Source organism: Phragmites australis, chromosome 4 (assembly GCF_958298935.1).
Source record: "Phragmites australis chromosome 4, lpPhrAust1.1, whole genome shotgun sequence".
Lineage (NCBI taxonomy): Eukaryota > Viridiplantae > Streptophyta > Magnoliopsida > Poales > Poaceae > Phragmites > Phragmites australis.
This window is the reverse complement of record NC_084924.1, coordinates 30332188-30357925: the sequence shown is the minus strand read 5'-3', so window position 1 is coordinate 30357925 and position 25738 is coordinate 30332188. Positions and strand designations below refer to the sequence as shown.

At 39.5% G+C, this 25738-nt stretch overlaps 3 protein-coding genes across 7 annotated transcripts; 1 reads left to right on the top strand and 2 right to left on the bottom strand.

Annotated features, from left to right (window-relative positions):
* Positions 1-2472: 2472 nt before the first annotated feature.
* Positions 2473-8840, top strand: LOC133916059 (probable protein S-acyltransferase 17). The gene is made up of 11 exons (XM_062359549.1): positions 2473-2785; positions 2868-2961; positions 4177-4271; positions 4349-4516; positions 4810-4882; positions 4955-5007; positions 5909-6000; positions 7440-7492; positions 7576-7701; positions 8092-8589; positions 8682-8840. Exons 1-10 carry the CDS (start codon positions 2637-2639, stop codon positions 8365-8367), a joined length of 1179 nt encoding a protein of 392 aa, XP_062215533.1. The 5' UTR covers positions 2473-2636; the 3' UTR covers positions 8368-8589; positions 8682-8840.
* A 1756-nt stretch (positions 8841-10596) lies between these two features.
* On the bottom strand, positions 10597-15845 carry LOC133914314 (uncharacterized). 2 transcript variants are annotated; one of them, XM_062357434.1, is made up of 7 exons: positions 15506-15845; positions 13970-14105; positions 13654-13892; positions 13294-13552; positions 12053-12232; positions 11191-11346; positions 10597-11107 (listed from the first exon to the last, which is right to left on the bottom strand). In XM_062357434.1, the coding sequence occupies exons 2-7, from the start codon at positions 13970-13972 to the stop codon at positions 10931-10933; spliced, it is 1014 nt and encodes a 337-aa protein (XP_062213418.1). In that variant the 5' UTR covers positions 13973-14105; positions 15506-15845; the 3' UTR covers positions 10597-10930. The 2 variants fall into 2 exon arrangements, with proteins under 2 accessions (XP_062213418.1, XP_062213419.1); XM_062357435.1 differs by lacking the exon at positions 15506-15845 and having other exon boundaries at positions 13970-15136.
* A 4597-nt stretch (positions 15846-20442) lies between these two features.
* Positions 20443-24681, bottom strand: LOC133916058 (uncharacterized). Of its 4 annotated transcripts, none has more exons than XM_062359546.1 (5): positions 24539-24681; positions 21689-21874; positions 21420-21459; positions 20880-20916; positions 20443-20629 (listed from the first exon to the last, which is right to left on the bottom strand). In XM_062359546.1, exons 2-5 carry the CDS (start codon positions 21869-21871, stop codon positions 20590-20592), a joined length of 300 nt encoding a protein of 99 aa, XP_062215530.1. In that variant the 5' UTR covers positions 21872-21874; positions 24539-24681; the 3' UTR covers positions 20443-20589. The 4 variants fall into 4 exon arrangements, 3 of the variants coding, with proteins under 3 accessions (XP_062215530.1, XP_062215532.1, XP_062215531.1); XM_062359548.1 differs by having other exon boundaries at positions 20486-20788; XR_009909449.1 differs by having other exon boundaries at positions 20506-20629; positions 20789-20916.
* Positions 24682-25738: the final 1057 nt, after the last annotated feature.

The window sequence follows — 25738 nt, the reverse complement described above, 5'->3', positions numbered from 1 at the left end:
ATAAGTTTTCACACTTTTTGGATTAAAAAAAAGTCAAAAATATTTTTCACCCGAGCCAACTCAACTCAGATCCATCACCACTCGCCACGTGTCCCTTGCTATTTTTCAAGTTATTTTCATAATGTGCGCATCGTGGGAATCGAACTCACAACCTACCCTCGCACGCGTCTCCGTCTTACCACTTCACCCTCTCTTGCATTTTGAAGGGAGCAGGATATTTTATCCTTTTAACCTTTTTGCCGAAGATAATAAGTAATGGGTCACATTTATGACCCGTTACTTTTGAGCTTGGTACAATAGACACATAAACCAATTGATCCGGAGTGTCTTTAGTTAAATAGGTATAACTTTTGCATACAGATTTCGATTTCGACGTTTTTTTGATTCTATGGACAGATAAAAAAAGTTACATCCGTTTGTTGGATTCGGCGAATTTTTTGAGGCTAAAAACGGCTTGAAAGATTGAGTCCTCGCCCCCGAAAGTTTCTGCACCACTTTCGGAACACGTGTTCGTATCCATAGCCGCCATCCCTTACATCAAACTTGAGTAGAAATATACAATGGTTCCTATACTAGTGTTTGTGAGGTGAGAAAAAAATAAAAGAAAAAAAATAAAAATATTTGTGAATACACTACTATAAATCAAATTACTTTAGAAATATGATATTTTCTTTTACCATTTTACTACACATTTTATGGTTTGCAAATCAATGCAAATTTTACTATTGGATACTGAAAATTATATAGTCATTATTTTTAATTAATACTAGCTAGATTTATAATTGATACATTATGAAGGATATATTAGACATGTCACAACTACGTAAAAAACTAAAAAGTTGATGGGCTAATACATCTAATATTTCATCAAACTGATTGACTAATACATCTAATGATTGACTAATTAAGATTCCTTCATCTGTTCTTACTAGTCAAAACTTTTCATTAGTGATGGGTTAAGTTTGACCCATCACTAATGACTCTCTTGAATGACCCATCACTGATGAATTAGTCATTAGTGATGGATCATAACTTGATCCATCACTTATGACTGGCTTAGGATGACCCGTCATTGATGAAGAATCATAAGTGACAGGTCACAACTTGACCCGTTACTAATGACTAGCCTAAGATGACCCGTCACTAATAAAGAGTCATAAGTGACGGATCACAACTTAACTCATCATTTATGACTGGGCTAGGATGACCCGTCACTAATGAAGAGTCATAAGTGACGTGGTGACATCCGAGCCGTGCGCCTACGTCCGCGTCGCCCTCGAGATCGATGAATCATCATGGTTGTGTGTGGTGTGCCCATGCGGACGTGCAGTCTCCTTGTCTTGCCAGTTTGGGCAAATGTGCCAGCACCAAGGCCACATGCACTATCTAGATACACGTTAGACAGTGAGAGCCTTAGAGGTCTCAAATTTGGACGCAGCTTGCTGCTTGCCCTTTGAAGTCTGAACGCAGCCAGCAGTCTCGAGTCTGAAGTCTGAAGTCTGAACTTGAGTATCTGAACACACCAAGCCGCCAAGGCCTCTGAACTCTGAAGTCTGGCCGGCAAAATCTAGCTATGGCGCTTGCCATACCTTGTCATATTGGTGTATCCGCCTCTGTGTAGTCTGGATCATTGGAACATGATTAGTACACTACATGAAGATCCCAAGAGGATACGTATCTCAACTCTCAAGGCGACCACATGGAACAAGACCGTAAGGACGCACTCTTATGGCGTCATGGGGGCGAGGCTCTCATCACGAAATGTGTTAAGTTGGGTTTGGGTTTTATGGATTTTGAATACGTGTAACTAGATTACAAAAGCGGTTAAAGCAATATATAATATAATTATTAATCATGTTGCACCATACTACATTCGTTTTTTTACTTGTCGTTAGTGCGTCGACAATCTCCAATACATGTCATTGACCATTGTTTTTAGTTAGCATTTATTTTTAGAAGTCATTAAAAATATAAATATTTAAAAGTATTTTTTATTACAAAATCTACTTAGTATCATTTTCATGTGATAAATTTTATATACTTTTGTAAATGTTAGTGGACAATATTTTTATAGTTTCACTACACAAATACTACACAACATTAATTTGAGAACCGAGAGAGTATAAATCTAGAATGAAACACCATCTGCTCCATTGCATATATTTATCATAGTTGCATGTAATACTCAATCTACTTTTGTACATTGAAGGTAATTGGACTTGTAGTACTTTATTTTGTTAATAAGATGAAGCTTACGAATAAGTATTTTGCTTTTCGTTTTTTTTACTCGCAAGGGCCTCGTTGCGTAGGGTACTAAAATCGAACCAGTAACATTTAATATAGAATTAAACTAAACTCTAGAAATTCGAGATAGGATGAAAAAGAGAGTTTACAATTCAAATTCTTAAGAGTTGAAATTAGATCCGAACTATAAATACTAAGAATTCCTAAATAAATCAGTGCCCCAATCAGGACCAAAACCTCAGAAAGCCACGACGCAAAGGCAAAGAGGCTGCTTTGCTTTGTTTCCTCCGACCGTCGGCGGTTCCTTCGATTGGATCGATCAGAACCACTCCGTCCGCGGTGAGGGGAAGAGCCGGCGCGGCGGCGGCTGTGGCGTGCGGATCGGCGGCTGGATGGAAGTGCCGTGGCTGCTGGTGGCACACGGGTCGGTGACGGCGCTGGTGGTGGTGTCGTTCCTGTGCGGGCAGTGGCCCATCTTCGAGGGCACCTTCGTCGAGCGCATCAACCACTTCCTCACCTTCGGTGCATACCACCACCTCCTGTACTTTCTCGCGCCTCCCTTCTCCTCCCTCCCACTCTTCGCTCCTGCTCCTGCTTAGCAAGTGAAGGGATTGTTCGCGCAGGTGGCTCGTGCAGGCGGTGTGCGGCACCGGGGCCAGGGATCTCGTCCTCGGCATCGAGCAGTACTGCTGCGACCGACCCAACCCGATCCTGCAGGTAAATGCTACTCATCAGTACTTCAATTGTGGGGAGGGTGTTTATGACGATTGGGTATGTAGTGAAAAGTTAGGTTTTTAGTTTTCAATTTCGAAAGATCGATGTTGTGTGATGCGGGTTGCTAGCCGATTGTTGCCTGGGGTAGTGGGATTGGCCGATAGGTGACTGCTGGTGGAGTGGTGGGTGCTTGCTGGGTAGCTCAGATATTGAGTTGAATCAGCAAATGCAGAGCTTTAGCGAACAGGAATGCGGTCGATCAAATATGTTGGGGATTTGGGGTTCTTGGTTGGTTGTGCACGGTTAAGACTTAGTAAGAGTTATCTTGCATCCCCTAAACCCGCTGCATTTTCTAAACAGTGGACATGTAACTAAAAGCTGCTGGTTGAGGGAGGGGTCTTGAATTCTTCCATTTGCGCGAAATTATTAAAGGCCTTTGCTGCTCTGCTTCTTCGCTGGTGCAGTTGCAACATGTGCAGTGTATAGTTTTTTTTTTGTGGATGCCGAATTGGAGTGTGCTTAACGTTCTTGACAGATGTCTGCAGCGTACCTATTTGGATTTTTCCATCTGATGCATCGAAACTATATATGAAACTGTAAACGAGTGCATGGTTGGTTTGAAGCCTCATGGATCACAAATGGTCCATTGCAGTTGCCACACGATTGTGTGAAGTTGTGAACTGTGTATACATTAGGGAGGGGGAGGGAAGAAAACAGGGGAGAGGGGAGAAGAGAGAGAACCATATTCAGATTTGGAAGGAGAGAATAGGGAGAAAGACTGGAAGAGAGACGTTGTTGGAAAACTGGAAAAGTGACACCCGTGGCTTGCTGGGCATGCTGGCATCACTTAACATGTACAAACTTGGTGATTGAATAGTTGATCTGAGTTTGAACTCTGCATTGAATAGTGCAGAACATCATTTTCCATGATGAACTTATGAGACATACATTTATTCGCATAGTCCTGCAGTTACTTTTATTGTTATATTGTCATGATCAATAAGGAAATTTTGTCTAAATAACTATCCGTCTAATACCCTTCAAGACACATGAGCTGGCATAAAATACCTGGCATGGCAAATCATAGGTAAAATCTGAAGCTTAAAGTCATAGAAACTCCTACTGAGCTATCAACAACTACAAGCTGAGTTTCTGCTCCTTATATGTTAGCTTAATGCATACAGTGGTTTGTGTTTTTGTTTCCTTTCTCAACTGCAGGTTTTTTATGTTGCCATAATTGGGGTGACATATTTTATAGTAGTGCAGACATCTTTCAAGTACATTCCTGGGTATTATGTGAGTGGATTGCACAGGTAGCTTGTAACCACATTAACCAACTTGGGAGTTGTTTCATTATCCATTTCTAACAGCGAGAGGTCTTATCTTGCAGATATTTGAGTATCGTGGCTGTTCTTGTTGGTTCTATACTCTTCGTGCTCACTAGCTTTTCTGATCCTGGGACTGTTACTAAGGACAATGTCTCTCAATATGTATCTTCTTACCCATACGACAACATTATTTATGTGGAGAAAGAATGTTCTACTTGCAAGATTACTAGGTATATTTTACTAATTACTAGAAGCTAGTCGTTTCATGCTTAAAACATGTAAAACCATAATCTGGAAAATGGTCATTAGTTGTTTGCTTAAGTATCCTACAAAATTTCATAAACTAGTTAGCACTGAGTAATCGAGCACAAGTGCAACAGATAAAAATGATTACTTTGCAGTTCTTGTGATTTTATTGAAATTCAAGGGTAAATTTCTACCATTCTCTTTATTAAATATTCAGCTTTATGGTTACGTTTATTTTATAATATCCTAGAGTGACTCATTAGTCATTTGTGCGCAGACCAGCCAGGGCAAAGCACTGTAGAATATGTGATAGATGTGTTGCTCGATTTGATCACCATTGTGGATGGATGGTACTTGTGCTTGCTACTTGATAATATTGCTTTAGCTTCATTTCTGTTCTGAACTTGTCTGTGTTGATACAGAATAATTGCATTGGGGAGAAAAATGCTCGCTATTTTGTGGCCTTTTTAGTTTGGTGAGTTCTGTTCGGATTTCTTTCCGGCATACCTTATAACTATCTTTGTGTGTCCTAGATGGGAAATGTCAAGGATCAGTGTCATTTTCATATATAATTCTTTTTTGCTATTCTATGTTTACCTGTCTTTTATAGCTTAAGTAGAAATTCCCAATGGTCAATGTAATTTCCCAAAGAAAGCTCATTTCTGCTGTTATTATGCAACAGCACCCAAGTTTCCTGGATTTTCATTATCTCCCAGTACCCAGTATTAACCTCAACTACAAACACCAACTATAGGAACATCAATCAATGTGACAAACCCAATAGGTATCTTAAAAAAGATATATTTACCTGACAATGATATACAGCTGAAGCATCACAGCGGGAAATGAGCTGCATTAAGTATGTGGCTTACCTTCGCAATTAGCTGTCTCACGATAAGTAGTATAATTGGCTCCTTTTTTCTATTCGTTTTTTTTCCAATTGAAAACTTAGCCTTCTAGAACTTCACAGCATAATCTATGATGTATTGTCCAAAGGCAATTGTTTAGATGTAGTGTTTATTGTTGAGTAAATTAGTAAAGTTCGATCAATGTGTGCTGCAAACTTTATATTAAATTAGTAAAGTAGATGGCTGTAGTTTTTGGGTTAGGTTATAGTTTATCTTAAGTTTGTATTGCCAAATTAATCTCAGGGGATTAATCAGCTACTTGATTGTTAAACGTAGCCAAACTGTAGATCCTTCTGATTTTATGTATCATTGTGTCTATAGTCATAAGTTGCAACGTAATTAATCATCAAGGTAACTCACTGACCTGAAAATATTAGAAAAAAGTTTTGTTATTGTTTATATCACCTTCTCAATTTTTTTGTTAACTTGATGTAGCATGATTTACTTTCTCCTCCCTTTTTATAACAGGCATTTTCTTTTATGTGTGTACGGAGCATTAGTCCTTGGCTTCATTCTTGCTGGTGAGCTAAAAGAGAGGAAAGTTATCTACATATTTACAGGTAACTCGATGTCCTTTCTTGAGGACATGTTGCCTTATCCATCAGGAGTTTTTTTTTTTGAACAATGCAGAAGAGCTATGCGTCATTTCATTAATAGAAGAAAGAAAGTTTGTTAGGTTACAGGACCTAACTGCCTACTAGCACTTACAACATGCGCGCCACATATACATTAGAAACGACACCACAACACACTACCCAGAAAGAAACTATACAGGTAACAGCACCTGGAGGTCTCTTGCACCCACCGCACACCATAAGGATCCTTCATTTGCCACAGCCTGTAAAACCTTGGATGGGTCGACAACACTCCATTAAACACAACCATTCCGGTGTTTCCAAATTTCCCAAGTAACTAGATGAACCAGTGTGTTAAAGCCTTTTCGAGCCTCCTTCTCCTATCTTTTCAGCGAACTACACCACCAGCTGGACAATGATGTGTCTCGCTGCGGCATGAGTGCTTGGAGATTAATTTTTTGTAAGACGGAAAACCAAACCTCTTGGGACACCACACAAGAGATGAGATGCTGCATGTTTTCACCCGATTGATCACATAGGGGGCATTTCACCGGATGGGGCAGCCCTCATCGCGCCAACCTGTCCGCTGTCCAGCATCGGTTCAAAAGCGCAGCACTTCCAGATCATCTTCCAAGGAGCATATTTTATTGCTCCAACAAAGAATGCTAGGTATTCTGATTTACTTGAATATATCCCTGAAGATGATAGCCTCCATGTATGCTGGTCCGGCATGTCTTGCTGGAGCTGCACATCATCTAGCATCTCCCAAAGCTCTAGATACTCTACCAGAGCCACAATGGACAAAGCACCTCGTATATCAGTAATCCATTTGCGATCAACCAATGCTTCTTGCGCCGATCTTTGGTTTAGAATTCTCTTAGGCACAAGAGCAACAAGGTTAGGTGCAAGATCCATGATCGCGCATCCATGAAGCCAGCGATCCGTCCAGAACTTGGTGGATGCACCATCACCAACCGTCGTGACAACAGCCAGTGCAAAAATAGCCTTCACATTTGGGTGCACTTGCACACGCAACCCATTCCAGGGACGTTTAGGGTCGGTTTTCTCCAACCATAACCAGTATCCTTCAGGAGTTACTTAACATATCTGCACTTTAAGACTAACCTTTCACATAGGATAATGAAATTCTTTTTTCGGTTATCATGTGGGAGGATGTAATTCTCTAGACCACTTTTCAGGAAATTAATCACCAGTTTGATGAGTCTCTGTAGTTTCTGATTTGATTATAAATGACCTGCATACAGTGTATAGAGGGTTTACTTAAACTATGACATGTAAATAACATAACTACTTTATGGTATTCTATTTCATTTTTCCAGCAGTACATATCTCATATTTGCCTCGCTTCATAAAATAAACTTATATTTTCCCATTTCTAATGAACTCTCTTTTGAATTTGACAGCTTATTATGGTATTGATTACTCATTCTCTGGCCTATTTCCACATGTCGCACAGGTATGATAGAGGAAGCCATTGAATCTAAGTTTCATTTAGGCTCTACTAAATCTCTATGTTTTAACTCATGGTCAATTTCGCAGTGGTTGCTTGCTGTGCATAACACTCAGATACTTCTGAGCGTATTTTTGGCTATATTAGCGTTGCTCCTTGGTGGTTTCTGTGCTTACCATGCACACCTTTGTTTAACAAATACGACAACCAACGAGGTAAGAGTTAATTGTTATCCACATTTAAACTTTTGAAATTTAACATCTCTGTTCTTTAGAGTAATCCTGTTTTCTGAAAACTTCATCTTTGTTCTGATGTAGTGTCAAATATTTTAACAAAAAAATTTAACTCCGCTTTGCTGTCTGGACATATTTTTTTTCATCGACACAATCTTTCTAGATGAAACATTTTAATCAGTGTAGGGGGGGTGGGGGGGATTTTGTAATCAATCGAGGATGCCTCTCTTGAATCTTGAATAGACATGAACTGATATACTAAGTTGACTAATGAAGTCAACTATTTGAAAAAAGAATTTCAAACATGTTTCTAATACAAAAAATACCTCTGTAGATTCTCCCCTCAAATTGCTTCCTCTGAAAATCCTGCAGACATTCAAATGGCAAGACTATATCATGTGGATGAAAAAGGAGAATGAAGCAAAGGCAAATGCTGCTGCACTCAAGGCCAGCATAGGCTCAGTTAACAGCGAAGCACAGAAATCTCCTCCAAGCAAATGGAGGGCATTCCTCCTTAGATCCCGAACACCGGGTGACGAGCCAGTTGTGAAAAATAACATATATAACAGAGGCATGATCAAAAACTTGTGGGAGGTGATCGTCCCTTTATCAGAGCGGAAGTCATTTTCCCGAAGGAAATCAGAATGAAACTGTTGTTGTTTTCACCTGCTGTATCACCAAACTGTTGTATATCCGTGTAGAATTTGTGAAACATTTTTATCGTAGTATAGAAGAAATATTACCATGATCTTGATCATGGCATAGGAGTTAGAATCAAATATAGATCAGAAGTTCTGAAGTTGTGTTTGGTTTTGCCCTTCCTGAAAATTAAATCTCCGTGATCTCCTGGGATCTTGTAGACTTGTCCAGGTTAAAATCCACCCTCAAAATTTGCAGAGAATTCTATATCTTCCTCCAGGTTATCAGCTTTCACAATTTCATTGTTTTGGTGCTTATTCCAGGTTGGGATTTCTTTGTTTAATCATTAGATGATTAAGCGAGTAGGTGCATGCATTGGTTGGTTGAGATGGTATGCAATGCACTACTTCAGGTTTACACTTTCCCAGACAAATCCTTCCTCCAGTTAAAAATACATGATGTTGGTTTTTACTTTTCATGATCTTCAACGTGCAAAAACCACTGTTTCTTATTAGAATATAGTTATAATATATAGTAAAAATATAATATTATGAAAATATTTTTAAAATAAATCCACATGTTTGATTTTTATATTTTTAAATTAAATATTTTGAAAATTATTGATGGTCAAAGTTTTAAAAGTTTGACTAAATTTTAGTTAAAATATTAAGTATTTATGACTGGAATTAGAAACTTTGTTAGTTCCAACATTTCCAAACTCTAGGTTTACGCTTCCTAATCACATATTTAAAGGATAAATGCAAAAAAAACCCTAAAAGTCACTTAGATTTTGACTTTTTCCCAAAAGTTGTTTTGTTGCAAAACCCCCTCCCCCAAGGTTTGATTTTGTTGCAAAAACACCCCTAAAAATTCAAAAATATTTTAAAAAAATCACAAAAAGTTCTTAAAAAAACTAGAGACAATTATAAGACCTTTTGTGAAATTTGTTTTCAAAAATAATATCCTTTGCATCATATTTCATGGAGAGTAAATTTGAAAAAAAAGAAAAATGTGCAACTCATTTATTAATTCAAGTTAAATGCATAGTTAATTATTTACTAATCCAAAAATCATGAAACAAAATTTTTTAGTCTTCTTACATGATCCTCTATCTTCTAAAAATACATGAAATCTTGAAATAGTTATTGTAACGTGCATGATTAAGTAAATATGTTGCAGATAGATTAATTCATAACACCCCCAAAATTAGTGAAACCACTTTTATTAGTTTACTTAAATAATTATTTGTGTAGGAAAATTAATGCTAGACATGAAAAAGTTAAAATAACATGAGTTAATAAATGAGCTGCATATTTTTCTTTTTTTTCCAAACTTCCTCTCCATGAAATATGATGCAAAGAATATTATTTTTGAAAACAAATTTCACTGAAGGTCTTAGAATTGTCTCTAGTTTTGTTTAGAATTTTTTTGTGATTTTTTTATTTTTTTGAATTTTTTAGGGGTTTTTTGCAACAAAGTCAAATTTTTAACGGTTTTTTTGCAACAAAATAACTTTTGTGGGAAGTCAAAATCCAAGTGACTTTTGGTGGGGGGGGGGGTTGCAGTTTTCCCCATATTTAATTGTGTAGCAATTCTTTTTGTTAGTTGACATTTTCGAAAGGCACACAGGCACGACATTTGTGAACAACACGTGTAACATAGTGGATTTTTTTACATTTTGACCCTTTTCAAAAAATATATTTTACAAATTGTGCTTTGAGGAAGCAATTATGAAAATATACCCTTTTCCACAGCACCATGTATTTGGTACCATAGTTGAGTAAGCGTTGTGATTGAATAGATAGCATCATGACAATTGATACCGTGATAACTTGTGATTGAATAGATAGCATCACGATAATTAATATTGTGGTAACTGTTATATATGAAAGTATCTTCTATACTGAATTTGTAATATCATATGTGACACCTACTATGACCTCATGATATTTTACAACACCAAACAATCCAAATAACAGTCCATTTTTTGACATTATTTTTCCAAGAGTCCTTATGTAGAAAAAGTTTTTGAAAACGTCCACATTCTAAAATTTCCAATGTAACATAAGGAATCCAAATGTGCAATAGCAACAATGGTGACGAATGCCAAGCAAAAATTAGGAAAAAAAAGAGGAATGTTTTTTTTCCTCAACCACAAGGCATTTTTTAATTTTGAGTATCAAACCCTGACTGGTTAGAAAACTCGTTAAAACCAGTTTCTCAGGAGTTGCCCACGAATTTAATTGCAAAAATTGTTAAATGGCATCTGCTCATTGTTGTTTCCTAGGAAGAATTTTATAGATGGAACTCAATTGTGAGCCACCATCGTTGGCCCCCCGAAAACCAATAAACCTATACAAAATCTAAGAGGGAAAAGAACACATCAAGTTTTCTCATCTCTGTGACTCTGCTTCCCTCATCCTTTCAACTACCTACTGCTTACAGAAGAATGCCGTAGCAACTGCAACCCTGTTATGCGTTTGTGAGGAGAGAAAAAAGAAAAAGACATATTTTGAACCCTTTGTTGATAATTCAAGTATGGTCCATTTGATCCTCATGTAAGCACAAGACATTACTTGACATAGTCTGCATCATCAAGAAAACGAGCATATGCTGTCCCGTTTAGCATCTCGCTCACATCCTCCCAGTTATCGACGAGATCCGGAAGGGGGCCGGTATGGATCTTCACATGCTTGCTGAACAGCTTCCTCACAGGAACTCCGAGAAACTCTTGCACTCGAGACAATTCCTGCATACAGCATAAAAAACATATTACTACTCAGTAATCTTAGAGTTGGTCAGAGGCTGAGAACATTTATTTGTGATCACTACATTTTTGTCGCGGATCACATCCTCATAATATAGGACCATGTGGCGCGTGCTGCTGAAGCGACCCAAGCAAGTTCTCATGGATTGTTCAGCATTTCTGATGCTTGGAATCAAAATTGATAAGTCCATCTTTGGCTTGAATCTTGCAAGTATCTCAGCCTGAACAAAAAATAGGTATGGAGGACAAAATACTTTTCAGCAAGAACAGGATAAGGTTTTTTCAGTAAAACAAAAACAAAAGGATATCAGATCAGAAAATAGGATACAACACAAATGAATATAGATTGCAGTAAATGAAAGTGCACTCTTTGTATTCTCGTTTTCATTCCATGTAAAACTAATTGAAGGAAAGTTCTTTTTTCAAAATTCTTGTCAGATTCCACCTACATATCCCAGCCAAATGATCCCTGTATTCCAAGAATGCCGAGTCAAACAATCTCTGAGCTCAGCTTGCATGAAACATTGTATAAAGTGTTGAAACTACAAAATGTCGGGAGCATGTGAAGTTCAGAGATTACAGGGATTATGTCCAAAATTAAATGGTGAGCACCGAAATAATTGACGATGAGAGCATGGTGGTGTTGGTGAAAGCATAAAAATGATGAAATTTAGACTATCAAGATGTCAAGAACAGAACATACTTTTGACTGTAAGATAAAACGACCTTTCTATTGCAATATTTGCATTACTTCATTGCCCATTTAACATTGCTTGGAGTCTTCAGAGGTTGACAGAATGGCATGATTTTTTTATTGGTCATGTTTCTAAGAAGTAAGCTGTGCATAATTTGATTCATAATTTAAAAAATACGAGAAACTTGTTTCAGAAAATATTATGAGATTGCATATGCATGAGTGAGAAATACCTCCTCTTTTGAGTGAACGTGTGATTTATGAATGCCATTCAACTGTTTTGTTTTTCTATCATAGTTGTTAGCCAACACAGAGATAAGCCTCCTTAGCGTATTTCTCCTGAAAAGAAATATCACCATGCCACCTTTCTTGTTTAAATAGTTAACAATGTCTTGATGATGTTCCATAAGTCCCTGCAAAACATGAAATAAACCTTTATAATGCAATGCACTGCTTTTATATGTTATATCTATCATTGCTCAGGTCAATAGCAGGATTAGAAAGTTGTTTCGAGTTATCAAATTCCTCTATTGTTCAATCTGGAGTACAACAGCAAATGTAGATGAGGTTAGGTGAGTTTTGACTGATTTGAGCATATTTGTGAGCATAAGCATTAAGAGATGGTGCACCTGAACTGTCTTCAAAATACTCAGATAGCTCACAAATGTACATGCATCCACAAAAACAAACTAAGAGAAAAATTAGCACTTCAGCATTTCCACAAATTTGTAGCCTTAATTATTATCACTTATTTTATTCATTTTCATAATAAAAGCTAGTTGTTGTTTTCACCACAAGCCATATGGTTGTATATGTCCCTTTTCGAATAGCAAACATTATTTGTAGATTCTGTCCAGAAAGTTCAAGGAAATAAGTTGTTCCTACTTTAACTGTTAGGGTTTTAGCGGAAACATCACCAAAATCGACAAGCTAAGAACAAGATCAACACACCAAGCACGATATTTTGTAACGGGGTTCGGCCATCTTGCTTACATCCTCGGGGCATGACTACGTGCGCTCCACCCCATATTCTATTTCCGTCAATCTGCGGTTACAATAGTGGTGGCCAATATTTACGGAAATAGAAGTCCGACTACAACGCTACTCCTAGTCCCACCCAATTACAACTCAAGTCTATCTGTAACTGACCCTGTATACATATTTGACACATATCCCAACACTAACTAAATGGGGATCCCTTGTTATAGTGGAGTATATAACTATTCTTGCAGAATTTGAGCCTTCCAAGTTCTAAATAGGATTAAATTACAATGGGAATGTGAGATACCAACAGAATTCTCCATGTTTCCGTCCACATAAAAATAAAGAGTCCAAGAGCATGGAGTCAAGGTTACATGATAGGACTTATGGTTTCCCACTTCTGGAGCAACCAAACAATTTGTACTTCAGAAGCAGCTAGCTGAGTAAACCTAAACACAGAGGCAGTAAAGGGGGGAATCCAATGATAGCTTACCTGATTTAGCATCCATTTCAATCCAAATGCTGCTGTGCATCCATTTTTTGCTGCGCTAGTGGTCAAGTCCATATTATACAATTTATCCAGAGTCCTCAAAATAGATGAGATATTTTCTCTTCTATCTCTCACAGAGAAGATTTCGCCATTTGAGCTGACGTTAGGGTGGCTATTCAGCAAAGTCTCAAACCACCCACTCCCTGATCTTTGCATAGATACAATAACAAAGAAACGGACTGGAGTACATGCACACTCGGCCCTATGAACCAGGAAAAGGGTGCAGAAACATGAATTAGAGAACACAACATACACATCATACATAGAACAGGAGAAAGGCTATCTATCTTCAGAGAAAGTTACCTGCCATAAGTCATAGGCTTTGGAAAGTGTACATATCGCATCTGCTCATGTGGAATTGCAGGTTTTCTGCAAGGAATTTCTGTATGTTCTTCTTCGCTGGTCAACTTTTCTTCATTTTCAAAAGCTATCTGATTAAAGGAGAAGTAGCAAACATAGAATCCAAATAATGCAATGAAGAATACGAGAATGGATCGTAGAGGAAACACTGGTCCCTTTGAACTTTTTAATGAATGAGCACTCTGTAAATATGAAAATCAAGTATGAGTGATGTTAACATAAATAAGTGTGACGCAGAAACAATATTCCCCATCAGTACCATTCTCTATTGCAATTTTGCAATAGCATTTGCTACATCAATTGACTGATTGTTATCCTTGCATAGCATGTGAGCAAGAAATCAACATCATCTGTCCTCATTGATAGCACGCCTCACCTTTTGTGGATTAGTTATACTGCATTGCATTTATATAATTTCAAAGTTAGCCCTTGTGCAAAGAAAAATATACACATTTTGGACTGTAACAGGTCTTTGCTTCCACGGAATGCAAGGACATTAGCACCGCAAAAGTGTGACCACGAACAAAATTGATTTCAATATTTAGCAGCTTAAGAACATGTTTCTGCTAAAACATTTAATTTTTTTTATGATTCTGGGCTACGAAATGCAAAGTACAGCAATCATGGGGATAGTTATGCCAATGATTGTACAGGATTAGGTAGAAAAAGGACAATCATGTCAGGCTTGATTGCACAAAGACTGATAAATAAAGAGCCCTCCCCTTGTTGTGCCGCCGCATACACAACTTGTTTCTGAAGGAGCAATCATAAGTGTGAAAAGTATGTTCAATAAGGTGACAAGGAAAGGCAGTTTATGTTCGTGTAGGATCTGCTAATACACACATTTTCATCTATTCAGCATCTCTCAATCTAGCTAGAGAATTCAGCACAGTGACTAGCCCTTTTCCCCTGATTGTCAACTCCCAACGGCATCACCTACTATTTTGTAGGTAAGAACCAACAATTGCTTGCAACATTACAAGTCGAGGAAAGAGTCGCGAGTTTTGGTACTACACGAGCAAGGTTTAAGATTGTGACAGGCTGACAGGTACATGAATTAAAGTGGTTTAGCAAGAAAGAGATAGCAACCACCAGTGTAACCAAGGATGGCTTAACGAAGCCTAAACTCGGTTTACGAAAATTTCTCCGAAGGTAATCACGACCAACATTATTGCACCTGGATTAGACAAGACTACGTAAATAAAGTGCCCAAATTTTCTTCAGGCAATGCGTAAGCATTCCAATCCCCCTCCAACGACAGCTTGAAGAAGGGGAGAGAATATGATAGCAAACTTACAAACAAACTCAGCAAGATGCAAAGCTCAACAATCTGAGGGGGAACCAAGACGTCCAAATGCATGGAACATTGCACTAAGGAGTTTTCTTGCTTACTTGGTTTTCACCAAGTGGTTGATGATTAATTAGTATTGGCAATGATTAATTAGTATTGGCAGGTTAAAATTCCTCCTCCAAGAATGGTGAGAAAAAGAATTCCAGGTGAGAATCCTATTAACAACAGTCAACTGCTGAAAACAATCAATGCCTTACCGACACTTGTAGCACCAACAATCCCTACTCCCCAAGAAGAAAAGAAAACGCTCCGGGGATAGGATCAACCAAAAGATGAACTCGACCAACATCAAATTCCTTGCTGGCTCAGAGAAGTTCAAAGGGGAACACGGCCAGGACCAAGAACACCCCCAAAACTCCCAAACGGTCAGGCAAGAGTGGAGCAGCACAAGAAAACCCGACATCGCTAAGAGCGAGCCTCACCGACGGAAGTGTCCTTCCTTACCTGATTCAGCCGCGGCGAGGAAACACTGCAGCGAAGACCGAACCCCGAGCTAGCTAGCTTCTTCGTCTGCGCTTCTCGGGCTGCTAGCTCCTCGAATGCTGAACTCCTTGCAGCAGCCGGCTCAAGGTTAGCGGGCTGCGGGCGAGGAGAAAAAGACCGTGACGTCGCGGAGCTTGTTTGGACTTGTTACGAAGAGAGAGAGAGAGAGAGAGAGAGAGAGAGAGAGGGAGAGAGAGAAGCTACTGAAAGCGGAGGAGAGCGAGAGCCGAAAGAGGGAGGTCAGTGGAGCAGCAGCAGAAATGACATGAGACGGCCGGACGGAGGACTGTGCGTGTCTTGCTGCTGCAACCTGCAACTGGTGCCGAATGCTGATGGACCACGAAATGGTAGTGTCCGGTAACTGATTCCAGCTCCGAACTGGTTGCTGCTCCTCCTGTACTTAGAGTGTTTGCTTGCTTCAGAAATGTGCTTGACCCAAATGGGAAATGGTTATGTTTCTTGCTTTAGACTGCTACGATTACACAGAAAACAGTTTAAATTCCTCCGTTTCAAACGAGGTATTAAAATCAAGTACTGCTGCTAATTTAGCTCAGCAGTCTAGCGCGTTACAGGTTGCACGCCTCTTCCATCGCGTGATACACCAACCGCGCGATCACAGGCGAAGTATGAAGGCTCCACATGATACACACTACCCCGAAATGGAGCTCACGAGCTCACGAAATCACAGGTAGACAAAATTGTACGAGATGAGAGCATGCTAGAAACGCTGCTGCTTCCGAAACGACCGTCCATGCTAATTAAGTTGAGTCACGAGCAAGCTATGAGCTCTTTCCATTATAAGCCTTCATTCAATTCAAGGCCCGTTTGAATAGCTTTCATTTCTTTTTTTGGTCAAGAAACGAGTGCGTACATCCTCCGCTCCAAGTGTCGTTTCGGGCATAAATACGATTCCTAGAAGAAGTCGGTTTCTGCTAGTCACTATATGCTCAAACCGAGTAATAAAACTGTAATGTTGTAGATTTGGTTATATTTTCAATAGGTTATATTTAAACTAACCTGGTACAATTATCAACGTCGTGTTTTGCAGAGTTGACTGTCCTAGACTTGGCTGTCGTTTTGGGCATAAACGCGATCCCTAGAATAAAAGCTTTAAAGTCGATTTCTGCTAGGCACTATATGCTCAAACCGAGTAAATCTGTTTTTGAAGCTGTACAGTAGGGGAATCCCTACTGTGAACCGAGTAAAACTGTAATATTGTAAAATTGGGTATAGTTATATTTTAAATATCCTGGTACAATTATCAACGTCTGTGTTTTGCAGACTTGGCTGTCCTAGAACAGCAGGCAGCGGCAGCAGCGTGTTCCACGGGCCATCTTTACTCTAGACCGGCACCGATATAATGCAGCAGCAGTGGAAGTAATCGAGGACGAATTAAGAATTCAAACACGAAAACGTTCAGGTTGAATGGAAGCAGCAACGGGACAAATATAATGGCCGTCGGTCGATGCCGCCCTCACGCATCAGCTACTTCCCTTCCATTTGTTTGTCACTCTTACTGGTGGCATGTTCTCAAATATCATCCTATCGAATTTTTTTGATAAATTATCACCCGGGTCCACTACATTGTTGATACTTTGCTATTTTTGTTGACGTAGTGACATCTTAGAAGAATATTCCTCTAGATATAGGAGCAAATTGATTGAAAATGCCCTTCTTCCCCTTTCCACCGCTAGCACCACGCACTGCATCCTCTTCCTCCTCTTCCGCACTGCGCGCACTCCCGCACTCCCTCTGCTGCCCCACTTCGTCTCCCTCGCGCGCTAGTCACGCGCCCGCTACCGCTCAGGCTCGACGCGCTCCTCCTAACCCGTGTTGCCTCCCACGGGGGCTCCACCCGCTCCTCTGCTTCGAGCTCCACATCCTCGTTGTGGCGTGTCTCCACTCCCCAGCCTTCGTCCTCCGCGCGTTGCCTTCCTCGTCCCTATTGGCGCACACTCATCACAAACATGCTTGTCCTCACGCTCGCCAGGGCCTCCCACTCGCTCACTGCCTAGAGGCCTTCCTTCTCCCAAGTGCCAACCACCCGCGCCACTGCCCCTCGGCCTTCTCCATGAACATCCTACTCACCGCCCTCGTTGGCGCTGACTGGATCGACCTCGCTGAGGACAGGTAGCTACGCAAGGTTGACGAGCATGCGGTGATGGCCTCCATGCAGCGGGCCACACTACCAAGCTCCTCGCACCGCTGCGGTGCGACATTCCATGTGGTGAGATCGACGCAGACGACGTAGCAGAACTTGGTCGCCGCCTTGAGCATGCCTAGCCCGCTTAGGAAGTCCCGCTTAGGAAGTCGAAGAAGAACTCCGTCCCTCCCGCGTCGGCCCCCTGTAGCAAAAATAGCCCTATTAGACTATGATTGTGATTTTAGTGATTAATGACAATATAGTTATTAGGACTAACATGTTTATCAAGAATATATGTTATTAGGTCTTATGGATTCAATATATTAAGAAGCTACCGCAGCCGAGATAAAGTTTGATTGAATTGGAGAAGTCGCAGGAGAATTGACCTCACGGAAAGGTACGGTAAAGAGGAGTTTGCACTCACCAGAGCGTTGTGCACAGAGGCTGATAGCCTCACCGGATAGTCCGGTGATCTATATGTTGAACTCACCACAGTATTTCTGACAAAGAGGGAGAAAACTGAGGATCTCACCGGATAGTTTGGTGATCTGCACAGGGTAATACCGGAGCATTTCTTGCAGAGAAGAATGTGAGTGCAGAAGATTAAAAATCAATCCACCGGAAGGTCTGATGCTTAGTTTGTGCACACCAAAGTATAACACCAGAGTATTTCTTATAGAAGCGACTGCAAGTATTGAAGAATAAAGATCAACTCACCGAATAGTCTAGTGATCACAGAGATAGTTGCACCGGAGCATTTCTAGAAAAAATAAGATAATGTTTAACTCACCGGATGGTCCGGTGTGAATTAAATAAATACTGTATGAATACACCAGAGCATTTTACATAGAGACTGTAAAGGCTTAGATGGCTCAAGATAACTCACCCGAAGGTCCGGTGATAAATTTAAAGGCACACCAGAGTATCCGGTGTTCACAGAAGTTTTTCTGAGTTGTTGGGAAAACGACTAGTTGGCGGGTTTAAGACTATAAATACCCCTCCACTTAGTCATTTGACACGTGGCATGCTGCTGGAGTCTAAAGGAAACTCATATATACTTGCGAAGATATCTAAGCCATCAAAGTGCTTAAAGTAATCATCTAAGATAATTAAGCATAAAATTAGAGAGTGTTTAGTATTTATAGATCTAGAGTGAGTTGTAGCTAGATGATGTAGCTTAAAGAAGGGATCAAGGAGTAATCTAACTTGTACCACTCATCTGCACCTTAGAGTCTTGGTAACTCGCCGACATCTTAGACCTTTGTGGCTCAAGTTTATTGACCCTCCGACTTAGTATAGAACGACGGCAAGACACATGTACGAAGACACAAAGACTCTTGCCTTGGTGGCTCAAGCTCTGAAGTGATTATGACGGTAAGTGACCAGAAGAGAGACTAGTGGTGAGACCTTGCCTTGGAGTTTTGGTGGCTCATCGTGCTTGAGATTTTGTCTTGATAACTTGGTAGCTCAAGAGTCGTAACCGAAAGAAATATGGCGACTGGGAGCATATCCTTTGTGGAGCTCCAACGTGGACTATAGGTAGCATTCATATCATCGATACCACCGAATAAAAATCTCTTATGCCGAGTTTATCTCTCTACCTTATTTATATTTTTGCATTTACATACTTACAATTTACCTTACTAGAATAAGTTGCAATCCTCTTAAGTAGTAGAATAGACACACTAGATAAACCTAAATCACATTTAGATAAAAATTGAGATAAATTTATCTTGAAGTTTTTAGAGCCAATTTATTTTAAGTTTCTAAGTGTCCTAATTCACCCCCTCTTAAGACGTCACCGTTTCTTACAATTGGTATTAGAGTCTCGTGCTTTTGATAGACTTAACATCCTAGAGTTATGACATCTGGGGTTGGAATTGATACACATAGTGCTCCACTTTTCGATGGCAAAAATTTTTTCCGTTGAAAAATTCTAATATCTTATTTTTTACAAGTCAAAGATCTAGATGTTTGGAGAGTCACCAAAAAGGGATGAGACATTGTATCATCAACAAGAAGAGACAATTAGATGCATTAGCGAAAAGTATCCTTTTATCATCTTTAAATGTTGATGCATTTAATCGTATTTATTCTTTCACCAATGCACATGATATTTGAAATAATTTTATTGAAATACATAAAGACACAAAGAATATGCGCAATGAAAAATATCATATGCTTGTTACTAAGTTCTATAGCATCAAATAATTTACTCATGAAAGTGCTAATGATATATATTCACGTTTGAATATTCTTATCAATAAGATCAATGAGCTAGGTTTGACGTTAATCAAGTGTTAAGAAGAATACTTTAAGCTCTTCTTTCGAAGTATAAGTTGATAATTTCTATCATCTCCAACAACGACATCAAAAAGATTCCAAATGCTCAGCAAGATCACAACCTATTAGATAACCATAAATATATAGGTTGAAGCTTCTTCCTCATCCGACATCAAAAACATTTCTTTCACAAGCAAACAAACACCATACCCACATATGAAGACGAAGATGAGAAGACAAGAGCAAAAATCAAGCTCAAGCGAAGATAATGAAGATAAGGATAAAGATGATAAATAAAAAACATCAAGTGATAAAAAAAATGGATCACGAAATCGCTAAACTCATCTCTAAGTGAAGAAGAACATAAAAAAATCAATTCCAAAATTGATCATCAAATCTCTATGAAAAACTTAGTCAAAACAATTGATCACATCAAGAAGAAGAAGAAGATCAAAAGTAAAAAGAAGAGTTAAAATATTTATAAACATGAGAAGATAGGTAAGTGAAAATGAAACTAAGAGTCTAATAGATGTAGCCTGGTGGTTCCGAAGGCAGCGTGAAAGCGAGCTTTCAACAAGCAATTATGGATCAATCATGTGACTACAAAGTGGTCATTATGTTAGGTCCAATCACTAGTCGGTCTCACCACGCAGTTTCCCCTGGTACAGGAATTAAATAAGCAGGTGAGCTCATCGATTAGATGGTCGAATCAAAGGCTTTGATGCAACCCCTTGCATCCCAAGCAAGATCAGCGAAAGCATGAGAAAAACAACAAACGGAAAGCTAAGCCAGCCATAACCATGAGAGAATCTTATGACCTGCATATAATTTACCAACAAACTTAGGATTTTGATGTCCTTAAATCACTGAGAGGTAAAAGATCACGAGGACGACATCAAATCTTCCGACCTTGCAATGAAAACATCCTCAAACTCGCTGCCATCATCTGTACAAAGAACCAAAGAAACAGTCGGGTGTCTGTGTAGAGAGATCGTACAGCTATCACAAGCAGGGGCCACCGGCAAATATATATGGAACTCAGCTAAAAAGATCCCTCTTATAGAGAAATGAGTAGACACTTGTAACTTGCATGGTTCAGAGACAAGAAAAGGACTACATCCGCTTTGTTCCGTCCTAGGTATCAGTGAACTTCCAAGTCTGTGTTTCAAAATGATGATGACTATTTGGCAAGGAACAACAAATCCTCGTACTACAACAGACCAAATGGATTGCCCAAGCACTACTGATCCGTCACATTAGAGTAAAGTAAAGTTGTCCCAACTCACACATATATTAGTACAGAATACTGAAATAGGTGATAAACTGTCTGTGAATATGCCATGAAAGGTTGCTACTAGAAAGCTACGATAGCAAGCACAAACAAAAAAGAATGCCATACAGTTAAAACACGAGCGTATTGAAAAAGGGACTTTGAGCAGAGCTCTGTACCTTTTCTCAGTGTCAATGCAACGATGGCATCATTTTCAACCTGGAAACGTATATAAACAAAATTACTTAGGTACTGGACCAGAAACAATAATCAGAAAAGTAATCAATCACTCGTGTATTGCTAGTTTAGAAAAGCCATGGTTGAATCGACACATTTTTTTGGTATATACTAGTGTCTATCTTTGCTATTAAACCACTGCAGGAACAGTTGACATAAATTATCTTTATACATGGACGGACCTCTGAAATATGGGCTTAATTAACGGTACCTTTTGATTTGCCAATGTCTTTGAGTCATCCAATACGTTGTTTGTTGCCAATAAGATCAACCGTTGATTACTCGAAGGCTGATCTATCAGTGAATGCAGTTTTTGCTTAATGTTTAAAGTTGTCTCTGTTGGATCACATTGTATGAAGTAGGTAGTTTTGTTCCGCTTCACTCGAATATGCATTGGCTGCATAAGGGAAGATGCATCTCCAATGTCAGAAAAAGATCATTTCAAATAATATGCTAGGCTGAATGAATGTCTTGACTAAAACAATCCATCCCCTTTACTCTAAGAGTTGAATATGGCCCAGCTATGTTGTTCAGTGCAACCATATAAGATGGACACCTTAATGTAATACTAACACATCCATACTACTTTCCAGATATTTATCTTTCCTTCAGACACAGGGTACTCAAAGATAATCACCTTAATGTAGAACAAGTCATGATCCAATTGTGTTAATATGCACAAGCAGGAGTATGATAAGAAAACATAGCATAAAGAGCAGAAAGTACATTCTGGTATGGTTTAGAAGAATCACGTAGAATGCATTCCAGTACATGGTACACAGTAAGCAACAACTGTCAACAGGCATATTTATGAGATACTGGTACAGTATTGCCCCTACATTCAGGACCTTTCAGGGATTGGTTCTTCAAACAGGAATAGTGCAGGAACATAATAAAGAATAGAGGATGCAGAATAAGCAAGGATTAGTTCAGCTTCTATAGTGAATGCTCTGTGGAATAATGCAAGTTTGCTTCTGAAGTATTGTGGCCTAAAAACTAAATCAAGGATTTTGAGGATAGAATATCGTGTAAGGAATTTACAGGAGGAATGTAGGCTGCAGGATTACCCAGATCAAGCTATATATGATATAAAAGATTAAACAAATTTAGTACCCCATATTCCAAGAAAATGCAAACAGATTGAAAAGATATAGAGCTCGCATAAAACAGGATTAACAGAAACATTTCTTATTCAAGAGTCACGAGAAGTGTGGGAAAATCTAGACATGAGAATATTCTATAATTTCTCACAATTTTTAAACCCGACTACAAAGTATCCCCTAGCATACAACAGCAAGGTTCTAGAACTATCCATGAAACTATGGCCCAGCAGTACAGTCAATCTGAATGCCACACAAGCACAGGCAAATACACCCCAACAATACAAATTCTATAATCGAGTGGCATGTCTGAGATGTATATGTTATCCAAAACAAAATCATATCAAGTAGCTATAAATCAAACTTATTAGCTCTTTTTCCTTTTGAGATCCAATATGCATTATAATATTCTATAATCCATTTAGACAGCATTTGTTATGCGATAGGAGTCTAGGACTGAGAACATGAATTCATTTCTCTGCTATGTTACTCCTATTCCTTTCCTAAAAACATTCCATTCCTGAACTATAATAGTAGATTCAAACAATCTTTTTAGAAGGTAATCCTGAAGTGTAATCTCTCTGGTTCCATGTTATGCTATGTATCACATCCTATTTGGTGATCTGCACCACATTCGATGCCATTGATCTAAATGAAGACACTCAAATATGAGATTTTCTGTGCTCTGCAAACTAACATTCTTCTTCAATATCTTATTGACACCTTATATTCTGTGCCATGAACCTCTTTCCTAGCCACTACTAATTGGCATACAGAAGCTCCTACGAAGTTCTATTACATGACAACATAACATAGCTGATAGCTTCTCTTAACTTCACATGAGAAATCAGGTTAGCAATAAGAGTTTTCCGACAATTTTTTTTGCACACGAAATCTACCCATTTTCAGTCTTCTAGGTGTATGGTATCATGTCTGTATGCTGACTATTGATGTGTTCACAGACATCACTATTGTTTAGCTTTTTGTAAGAGATTTATGGACTATGTTATCATTTTACATGACGCCTTTACAAATTTATCACTGATTTGGACTAACATCAAACGAGTGGAGATGAGTGAAAAACCCACTAATACCCTTAGTACCAGAGAGTACCTTGCAAATCTTTATTACATTTATGGTAGGAAGGGCACCATAGCCATTTTCTGCTCCTCTCAATAGGTTGACACAGGAAATGAATCGTTTTTAATCGCCAAAGGTGGCAAGCAGGTGACTAATGAATAGAACATGTGTATCTGGGATAACATTAAAGAAATACAGATGACTATGCAAAAAGCATAAGATTACATGTATCTTTGGCCTTTATAAAGGCACAGAAAGATTCACATTATACTCCATGAACATAAGAGGCAGCAAACAGCACAGTTCCTACTTCCCTTTTTCTAGATAAAAAAAGGAGTAACAAAATATAATGTATGAACAAGTAGGAGATGATAAGCAATAGGCACCTGGCACTACCGGATTGCCCACCTGAGCACCAAGCTGAATCATACTGAGCCGGTTGCTAGCGTTACTGCCCATCCAGCAAAATTGTAACCAAGAAATCGGCTCTAGGCCTTCCTCCAGCTCTGCTACCGCCTACCGCTCTCAGGCAATCCAAATTCTCAAGCCTACCTCAAAACACCTAGCCTCACATAAGGCTGGAGGCAACCATACCCAACACACCCTATGGTTACTCTAAACAGGCTCATCGTCCCTGTCTTTCACAAGAATCAGACGCTTCCCCAATGATCCTACATGATCCTTCGTGGGTGAAGGGTCACGTGGAGGAAAACCTCAGGAGGCTCCTACAATTAGCGCGCGGACCCTAACGATTAGTCTAGGCCGCCAGGGCGCTACGGCGAGAACCGAGGACCGGTTGCTACTCCTGCAGCTTCGAACCCAGTGCTGCTTAAACTGGCGGACGGAAAGAGAGATGGATGAATCGATCGAGGGAGGCTTACCGGGTCCTCTTCCTCGCGCGCGGAGATGGTTCTTCCGGAACGTCGCCGGCTCGCCGGAGGAAGGGCAGGGGTTTGATTCGTCGCCGCGGACTCCGGTCAGCTTCGCGTCTGGGGATTCGGCTCGGCTCGGTTCGGCTGGCAACGGTCCGGCTGACCCGCCCGTACTTTCTCTCTGGCCTTACTGGGCCGGGCCTGGTATGGTCAGCATCTCGGTCACTGGGCCGGAAATTGTGAATTTGGTCACGAGGATTTGGATACGTGATGATCATAATCTTTATCAATATATCTATCTTATATTTAGTTTCTTTGTTTAAATCTTCATTCTATTTTGTAAGCTAAGTCTCTAAATTTCTATAGCCGTTTCGGAATTTAAGTCTTCTTTAGAATCTAAACTGATGAATTTATTTCTCTTACAACTTTTTCAATTCAATTAAACTTTATATCGGCTGTTATAGCTTCTTTATATATTTCATCTATGAGATCTACTAACATATAATCTTGATAAATATGTTAGTCTCATCGACTATGTTTCATTAATCACTAAAATCACTATCATAGTCTAATATGATCATTTTCACTACACACGTTATTTATAAGCACATTATTAGAAATAAATCCTCGACACGCCTCCTGAACTCACCGACTTGGGCCATGCACTCCGAACAATAAACAAGACAGAAATTGCTTTGTCGGACATGAACCTTCCTTTCGAGTGATCGTAGAAAGTTTGACGGATTGCTTATTCCACGAAAAAGCTAACTAAAAACTGTACTAGGTCTTAGGAGTTAGTACCATCTACCATGACGATGGAGCTCAGACAAAGAGAGAGGAAGAGGCACGGTCACAAGGCAGTGGCCCTGTAGGCTGCAACACTACATGCGCCATGGACAAGGTCACAAACAGATCTATGGGAGCGTCTGCTAGTGCTCCAAGACCCACGGTCGCATCCAGTCTCGATGCCTTCACCGCTGTCACCAATGCCCTCGCCTCCTACTACGCCGAGGTTGGATCCGTGGGAGGCAAATTCTTTAGGATTCTGTTCGGAAAGATCCTCGTGAGACCCCATCCATACCATCCATTATGTGATCTAATAGCTGGGCTAATGAAAGAGTGTGGATACGTATCATAAAAAAGATATAATCTTTTATAAGATAGAGTTCTATAGAATTTGTTTGATCCTTACATAGGAGAGAGAAGGGG

Bases quoted from the DNA above. Each gene is read 5' to 3' on its own strand.
- LOC133916059 (XM_062359549.1), top strand. From the start codon at position 2,637: ATGGAAGTGCCGTGGCTGCTGGTGGCACACGGGTCGGTGACGGCGCTG. The intron at 2,786-2,867 runs GTACTTTCTCGC...TTGTTCGCGCAG, and splicing joins GGTGCATACCACCACCTCCT to GTGGCTCGTGCAGGCGGTGT. The intron at 4,517-4,809 runs GTATATTTTACT...ATTTGTGCGCAG, and splicing joins TCTACTTGCAAGATTACTAG to ACCAGCCAGGGCAAAGCACT.
- LOC133914314 (XM_062357434.1), bottom strand. The intron at 13,553-13,653 runs GTAACTTTCTCT...CCTGGTTCATAG, and splicing joins AAGCCTATGACTTATGGCAG to GGCCGAGTGTGCATGTACTC. The intron at 11,108-11,190 runs GTAGTGATCACA...TGCTGTATGCAG, and splicing joins ATGTGATCCGCGACAAAAAT to GAATTGTCTCGAGTGCAAGA.
- LOC133916058 (XM_062359546.1), bottom strand. From the start codon at position 21,871: ATGCATATTCGAGTGAAGCGGAACAAAACTACCTACTTCATACAATGT. The intron at 20,917-21,419 runs GTACAGAGCTCT...TTCTTTGTACAG, and splicing joins TGCATTGACACTGAGAAAAG to ATGATGGCAGCGAGTTTGAG. The intron at 20,630-20,879 runs GTCGGAAGATTT...TTCCTGTACCAG, and splicing joins GAGGATGTTTTCATTGCAAG to GGGAAACTGCGTGGTGAGAC.